At 46.5% G+C, this 8,508-nt stretch overlaps 1 protein-coding gene across 2 annotated transcripts in view; it reads right to left on the reverse strand.

Moving 5' to 3' along the window:
• Thap4 (THAP domain containing 4) overlaps nt 1-8,508 on the reverse strand; it is a 49,409-nt gene that overhangs the window by 20,660 nt on the left and 20,241 nt on the right. The window contains exon 1 of one of the 2 annotated variants that reach the window (XM_021160222.2): nt 5,788-5,893. The exons of the other annotated variant lie outside the window; for it this stretch is intronic. Coding sequence (XP_021015881.1) covers nt 5,788-5,791 — 4 coding nt within the window. The 5' untranslated portion in view covers nt 5,792-5,893. Of the gene's footprint in view, nt 1-5,787; nt 5,894-8,508 lie in introns of those variants that run through there. 2 annotated transcript variants of the gene reach the window in all.

The following is an 8,508-nucleotide window of genomic DNA, read 5'->3' on the forward strand; positions in this document are numbered from 1 at the left end:
CACACACACTCACTCACACACACACACACACACACTCTCACACACACACAGCCTTTCCAGACCAACAGCTCGGAATGTGTTCTCCAAGACAACTAGGTCAGCCTTGGGAAGAACACAGGCAGAGAAGACAACGTAGAGGAGTCAGTTGTCTCCCAGCATGTGGGGTCCAGGAACTGAATGCAGGCTCAACAGACTGGGCAGCAAGTGCTTTTACTCACTGAGTCATCGGGACAGAACTTAAAAATGTTTGTTATTGGGTCAGAGAAATGGTCTAGCTATTAGCCCTTCTTGCAGCAACCACATGGGGGCTCACAACCATCTGTAATGGGATCTGATGCCCTCTTCTGGTGTGTCACCAAAGCAATGGTGTATTCTTTATACATAAAATAAATCAATAAATCTTTTTAAAAAACAAAGCACTTCTTGCTCTGGGGAGGACTAAGGCTCAGTTCCTAGCACCACACGCCCATCCATAACTCCAGTCCCAGGAAACTTGATGCTGTTTTATGACCTCTTCAGGCACCAAGCACACCCTTGGTACACATACATGTATGCAGGCAAAACATTTTCACATAAAATAAAATATATAAATGTAACACAAAAATTTAATGTATTGTTTTTATTTACATAAATTTTTGTGAGTCTATGTGAGTGCAACAGGTCTAATTCTGGATCTTTTTACTGGAGAACAGGCAGACCAAGCTCCTGTCTACTCCCCTACCTTTAGGGTACTTAGTTAGCCTCCACACCTTAGTTGAAGCCTCTACCTCAAGGGGCAGGGGTTGGCTAGAAAACACTCCAGTGGGGTTTGTGATCTCAAACTATTCCAAAACAGGGCATAGGGAACTCAGTCATTTTGAGCAAGACAGGGAAGTCTGCTGCCTCACTCAATGTCATGATCTCCAACAACACCTAAGGCCTTTGGTGTAGGACAACACTGATGCCCTACTCGGTCGGTTTGGGTGCCTATAAACTTGCATGTGTCTCTCATGCACAAGGATGCATGTCTTGTGAGGTTCTGTGCCTGACAGTTGGCAGTGTCTTCTCCATTCTCCTCCTCTTTCATTTTGTTCCCCCTGCAGGCAGGATAAGGATGATCTAGGTCTGCCCCCTAGGGTGGGAGGCTTGCAACAACAGGCAGAGCAGTCTCCTGACTGGGCACACTCAGGACAGGGTGAAGCTGTGTAGGTGACCCCAGGAAACACTTTGGCTTCCCAGGAAGGTGTCAAGTACCCTCTCAAGAGGCAGAGCTGGAATGCAGCCCTGCACTAATGTTCACAACCCACACCTGGCTCTAGTCACATACACCATATTGAGGAAGTCTCAATCAGCATTACAAGTTCCAGACCAGACAGCCCTTGTCGGAATCCATGATGCCTCTTCTGATCCCCAGTGTCCTCTGCAGCCCCTAACTTGTGTCTGGCGTTGTCCTTGTTTTAGACCCTGTTAGGGTCACTCAGCCCTCCCTCCTGAGGTTCTTCTGTCTGAGTCAGTACTGAGTGACATGTTCCTCCAGCAGAAACACGCTCAGGCCCTGCTTCTGTCTTCACACTGCTTCCCAGACAGTGAGAGCAAGGGAGGACGGTTCTCAAATGTCAGATGAGAGACACAGACTAGAAGAGGGAGGGCAGAGAAAGAAGGAAAAAAACAAGACAGGGAGAGACTAACACTGGTCTTGCTCTTTCTTCCTCCAATCTGTCAGAGGATCAATCCGGGATGCAGCATCATTTCTGCCTCTCCCAGGAATTAAAGTAATTAAAAAGGCGAGGGTGCTCAGCTTGAAGCATGCTGACCTGAGGTGGATCCCTAGAGCCCACAGAGTGAGAGGAGAGTGCAAACTCCCACAAATGGGTGTTGGCCTGGACTCAGGTCCTCTGGAAGAGCAGTGAGCACTTCTAACCACTAAGCCATCTCTTCAGTTCTTGTGACTCCAGCTGACCATGAGATGCTGCTGTTCACCTTTCAGAGTCCCGGGGATGAGCTACCATGTCCAACTACTATACCCTTAACATCTCAACGCTGTTGCCTGCGTAAGACCAGTCTCCATAAATACCAAAGACCAAAAGGTGGGGTGTGAGTGAGCCTAACTCAGGGAAGAAGAAAGATGAAGCAAAACCCCAGAGCAGTATAAATAACAAATGTTCTCCATAGTATTAGGCATTTGAACTCTTGGTCCTCACTTGGGGCAGGTTTAGGAGGGATGGCCTCACCATGCCTGCCACTTCCTGCCATGTCTTATCCTCGGGAAATCATAAGATCAAATAAACTCTTTATTCTGGAAGTTGCTGTACTTGTGGTGTTCCCTCACAGCAGTGGAAAAATAACGAAGACAACTAGGGAGCAACGGAAGAATGTAAAAGTGAAGGCACAGGCACAGGCAGTGTGGCAAAGGCTGTTAATGGGAAGACACGCTGCAGTTTCAGAACACACATGTGAACAGAGCTTACCCAGAACACACGAACTTGAAACAACACTGCAAAATGAAACAAACATACCTCCCGCAAGTCCAAACTATGGGCCACAATAATATACATAAATTTAAAAATTACCATTTTAAAAAGGTGAGCATAGAGTAGGACCCAGCAATAGCTTTACCCCCAGGGACAGGTCCAATAGAAATTAAGTCCCCACCAAAGTTAGACCTAACTATGTGCAGCTGCAGGCTGTTCTTCACTGCAGCCACAAGTAGAATTCACATCCAATGCCTGCCGAGTGAGCCGCCACACAGCATGTCCAGAGGAGGAACATTATTCAGTCGTAAAAGCAAACGAGTCTCAACTGAACCACAAGAGGCCAGCCTGGGTGGGAGACATCAGACCAGGAGCAGGGATTGTCTGATTCCACCCTTGGGAAATGTTCAGGGTTCCCACTGCACAGAGGGAAAGCAAGTCAGTGTTGTCCATAGTGGAGAAACAGGGCTAACAGACAAGCCCACAAGGAAAGGACAAGGGTGCTATCTCACCGCTTGCCTCAGCTTCCAGCACCCTATGCTTGCTGCACACCTGAGGTGGCCAACTCTGTAGCACTAGAGGTGTGGCTTCCCCAGACATACAGCAGGCTTCCCAAAACTCAGTCCAGAAAAATAATTTCCAGTATCCCAAAACAAAAAGCTACCAGCCACTTAGAGAGATGATGGCACTTTGGATAATGATGTCAAGTAACATAATTGTTAAAATTAATTATGCTAGTTTCCTTTACCTTCTTAAAGCAGTTACTAAAGAGTTTAAGATAGGGACTGGAGAAATGGATGGCTCAGGAGACCTAGGAGCCCAGGACATGTCATGCCGGGACACAGATCCACTGTTGCGATATTGCTAACTTTAGTATTTCAGTAAGTTAAGACACTGATTTGGGGATATAACAACTGACCTGTTCAATTATAAACAACTGGTGGTATGAACCACATATTCTTGCCCTGGCTGTTTGATCTACTAATTAGTTAGGCATGGCACTGTTGGGCATGGTGTCCCTCCCTCCACTATCCTTTCCTTTGGGTAGAGGCTGAAAAGGCCCTGGGTATTTTGGACTAATCTATATAGCTCTCAGCTACATCTCAGAATAGCCTTCCTGCTGTTTAGACTCACCCTGGGAACAGGTTCCAGAAAACAACTAGTGCTACAGGAGTTATCCCACTGAGGAAGTGCTGGGTTACACAGCTCAACAAAGAGCACAGGAAGCAGGCAGCAGATCCTGACATGAAATACCTGTGAGAGCTAGGTGAGCACGGGGTGGAACATACTAACCCAGGGCAGGAAATGCACTTCTGCAAAGCTTGGTCAGGTTGAACCAAGTCCTCAGAGCCAGAAGGTTTTTGTGTAGAAGTAGGGTCCTTGAGTGTCTTCTTACCTCTCCCAATATCAGGTGGAGGGGCTGGAGAGATGGCTCACTGTTAAGAGCCTATTCTTCCAGAGGATGTAGGTTTCATTTCAGTGCCTTAGAACTGTCTGGAATTCCAGTCCCAGGGCATGATACCCTTTTCTGGGCTCTGTAGGCACTGCATGCATGAAGTGTACAAACATACATGTAGACAAAAGACCCATAACACATAAAATAAAAACTAGGTGGAGGGGCTGGTGAGATGGCTCAGCGGTTAAGAATGCCGACTGCTCTCCCAAAGGTCCTGAGTTCAAATCCCAGCAACCACATGGTGGCTCACAACCATCCGTAACAAAATCTGATGCTCTCTTCTGGAGTGTCTGAAGACAGCTACAATGTATTTACATATAATAATAAAAACAAAACAAACAACAACAACAACAAAAAACTAGGTGGAGACACTCACTAAAACCATTTTGATTAAATGGAAAAAAAAAAAAAGGTTATCACTAAGGGACAGATAGGAAGAGCCTGCAGAGGGGAGGCTGTGGAGAAACTAGAAATGTGGAACATGCTATTAAGGAACGGATATCAGTAGAGAAAAGGGACATAGATGTTGAGGGAGTCTGAGGGGCTGCATGGCTAAGATAGGTAGTGGCAAAGAGCAAAGCTACCAGGCTGCTCACTGCCTGGCACACTGGCCTGTGGGTCTGAGGTAGGGTCTAGCTATGTCTGCTGTCCCAGGGCACTATGTCCTTTTATCCTTTCAATGACACTGTAATGAGGATAAACTGCAAATTGCAAATCTGGGGCTGGCAGGATAGAATTATCAGAACCAGAAGATGGAAAGGCATAGGGTGATACCACGCAGTAAACAAAGTAGAGGTGTCCCACAATAGGGTGGGGAGGACACAAAAGGGAAGGAAGGGGATGGCAGGGCAGAGTAAAGCTATGTGGGCCACAAGGACAGAACTGGGTAGTAGCCTTGGGCTAGAATCACCAGGGACAGCCTGCCCGGCAGGTGGGCACCATGGCATAGGGTGGGCATCTACCTGAAAACAAGGCAGGAAAGACTGCTGAGGGCTACAGCTAGCTTGCTGCCTTGCCCAGGTTCTGGCTAAAGTCCATTAAGCAGGTACCTGTGAATCAACGTGACATGGGACAATGCACTCGGCTATGGCAGCCACTTTATAAACAGAAGTTCAGCTGGTCCTTCTGGAGGAAGAACTGCAAACCCAGGCACCACCAATCCTGTGACATGCAAGATTCCTGAGTTGTGCAGTGACACTTGTCAAGCGAAAGGAGACCCAGGACAACAGGACTCTCTGATGGTGAGTAGGAAGTCCATGATTGGAAACAAAGGGCGTGCCGTTGTGTCTGCACACCAGGATGCTCAGTGCCGAGGTCCAGGCACAGTGCAGTGTAGGAAGGCTCTGGAAAGCAGCATCTATCTGAGCCCTGGGCTCCCCCTCAACCCGACACAGACCACTCCTTAAAGGATGCCAATTTGGACAGGTGACAGCAGGTGGGCGCTGAACAATCAGTGTGTCCACCCTGGCAGTAAACTTGGAGCACCCTGGATGGGCTGGCTCCTTCTCTCTGCTCTTCTACTACCCCCAACCCCCTGCCTGCAACTGCTGCCACTGCCTTCACTGATGTGTGGGGTAGCAGAGACCATTCTGTAACCCAAACGTCCAGTTATGGATTCTACATGTGTGGAAATCCATCAGACTAGAGCATCAAGAACTTTGTGTTTTACTGTATATAAATTCAACTTCATTAGGAGAAAAACAAAACAAAAAAGTATAAGGATCTAGCCTATTTGTAGCTTTCAATCTCTTAAAAAAAACTAGACAGGCTTTTCTATGAATTTTCTTTTGATTTAAGTTTTCTTTTTATTAAAATCTTAAACTGCAAAAATAAAACTTAGATTTTCTGTAATAAGTGGCCTAAACATGAAAACAAGCTTACCCATCCCTAAGTTTTCTGAACTCCGACACACTCCGTCAAGGTTCCTCAAGGTTATTTTCTGCCAATTGACGGGAAACGTGTGCACCTGGCTGTTAAGGCATTGCAGGAAATGAATGCCAATCCAAAGAGAGCATTCTGGGAATTGTAGTCTACTATAAAAGACTAAGCCTCAGAAGAATGTGGAAGACAAAGACAGCCTGGGAGATTACAGAGCTTTAGAGCTAAGGAGATTTGGAAACTGAGCTAGCTGCGTTTTACAAATCAGGAGCAGGCTAGAGAGTCAGCTGTGCTATCCAGATAAGAATGAGAACTCTACCCTCTGTTGTTTCCATGGAGTGGAGCTGAGGGGGTCAACTCACTAATCAGAATGCACAGCAGGGCAGGCACAGAAGGGACGCACATCTGCCCGGAGCTTAGGCTCCTCATATACTCTTCTCTCTTCAAGGATGCTCTTCTTTTTACCTTAGCTCTAAACACGGGAGTTTTCAGGGTCGTGGGACCCAGTGAGAGGACATGGGTAGATATATTTTCTGGGACCTGGGGACAAAACTGTTGGTGATTCTTACCATCGCATCACTGCTCTGCTGACAGTAACAGTGTTTCCTGCTGTGCCAAGCAGAGAAAACGACACTAATCATACAGTATTACAAAGTTAAAAAACTACACCAAAACACCCAGCAGAAGCTAGCAGGAGGTGTGGGGTCTGGGTCCTACTAGTGTCAACATGACAGCCAGGTCCAACTGACCATTCACAACAGAAATGGGAACACAGGGACACAGGAAAGCTGGAGATGATGAATGGAAAACAGAACTCCTACAGAATTCAACAAAACATATAAAACAGGCTCTAATATTAGTCTCTGCAAAGATTATGTTTGATTATTTAGTTAGTCCACTGAGACTATTAGAATGACAGACTCTAATAAATGGTTCATTTCTTTTTTTGGTCAACTTGACACATGCTAAAGTTATCTGGGAAGATGGGAAGAAACCCCTCAGTCTGGTAAGAAGAGAAAATGCCACCGTTAGAATGCCTGTACGTAAGTCTACAATTGATTTTCTGGATATTTTCTTGATTAATAATGGGGAGGGCCAAGCGCATGGGGGGCAGTGTCATCCCTAGACAAGAAGTCCTGGATGGTATAAGAAAGCAGGCTGAGCAACCATGGGAGCAAGCCAGAAAGAAGAGTTCCTCCATGGCCTCTGCTTCAGTTCCTGAAATAAATCCCTTCCTCTCTAAGGTGAGAAGGTGGTCATGGTGTTGCTCACAGCAGTAGAAACCTAGCAATGAACACATTTAACAATGACGTTGGGGACTTGTAGGGTCAACTCTAAGACACAATAAGTGGCTCAAGTGTGGTGGCATATACTCTAATCCCAACACTTGGAACACAAAGGCAAGAACACTGCTAGAGTCCAGTCTGGACTACACTGGGAGCACAGGCCAGCCAGAATTACATTAGTAAGAACCTGTTTAGAAAGGGTGGGGTGGGGTGGGGGATGGTATGCTTGGTGGCATACACATTTAATCCCTGCACTCGGAGGTAGAGGCAGGTGGATCTCTGTGAGTTCAAGACCAGCCTGGTCAATGTAGTAAGTTTCAGGAGAGTCAGGGCTATGTAGAGAGGTCCTGTTTCAACAAACCACCACCACCACCACCACCACCACCACCACCAAAACAAAAACAAAAACCCCACAAAATCAACCCAAAACAAGACAAAAACCCTATATAACAATAACAACAACAACAATAGTAATAATAATGAGGGGGGAAAGAAGTGGGGTAGAAGAGAGAACTATTGATCATATTTCAATCTTACAAGAAATACAGAAGAAACAAAAGTTACTCGGTTAGAAAGACAAGTCCACTGACAGCTCCCCTAATACAGAAGTACAGCTCAGATCGGTGCTTTTGGGGCAAAAACTACAAGAGACACTGGTTGGCAGGAACCTCGTGTGACTTGCATGAACTGCAGAAGGAGGGCAAGCATGAGAACCTGCTAGGAGCCACAGTCCTGATTTCCTCACCCATAGTTTCATGGACATCTACCTATATTGCCTCCAGGAAGCTTCTGAGGTTCATGCCATGAAAAGTAAAGGAAAAAAAATCACTTCGTGTCTCTGATAGGGTGGGTGTGTTGGGGGTTGGTTCCAATGTTTTGATTTAATTGGGAATCTGCATATCCAAACACTGAAGGCCCTTGTCTCCAGTTGGTTTTTGATCAATCAATAAAGATGTCAGTGACCAATGGCTGAGAAAAGGAAGGCGGGTAGGAACCCTTAAGATTTGCCTGGGCTAGGACTCGAGGGAGAGAGGAGCCAGAAGATCACCATGATGGATCAGATTTAGAGCTGCAGGAAAGAGAGCCATAGAACCATGTAAGAATCAAGATAAGTGGCCACTGGCCACTTCCCTGATTGGGCCTGGGGTAGCAGGCAGAGAATAGAACTGACCAGGCATTTTAAAATTAAATGGTGTGAGTGTGTGTCTTTCATTCTTGGATCCAAAGAGTTCAACCTGCCGGGAGCACTGCTACAAGGGTGGCTATGGGTCACTATGTAGGCAGACTTTTTACGGACTCAGCTGGGAGCCGGGTGTGGTGGGGCACACCCTTAATCCCAGCACTTGGGAGACAGAGGTAGTCGGATTTCTGAGTTCTAGGCCAGCCTAGTCTACAAAGTGAGTTCCAGGACAGCCAGGGCTACAGAAAAACCCTGTCT

The sequence above is a fragment of the Mus caroli genome, chromosome 1 (assembly GCF_900094665.2).
Source record: "Mus caroli chromosome 1, CAROLI_EIJ_v1.1, whole genome shotgun sequence".
Lineage (NCBI taxonomy): Eukaryota > Metazoa > Chordata > Mammalia > Rodentia > Muridae > Mus > Mus caroli.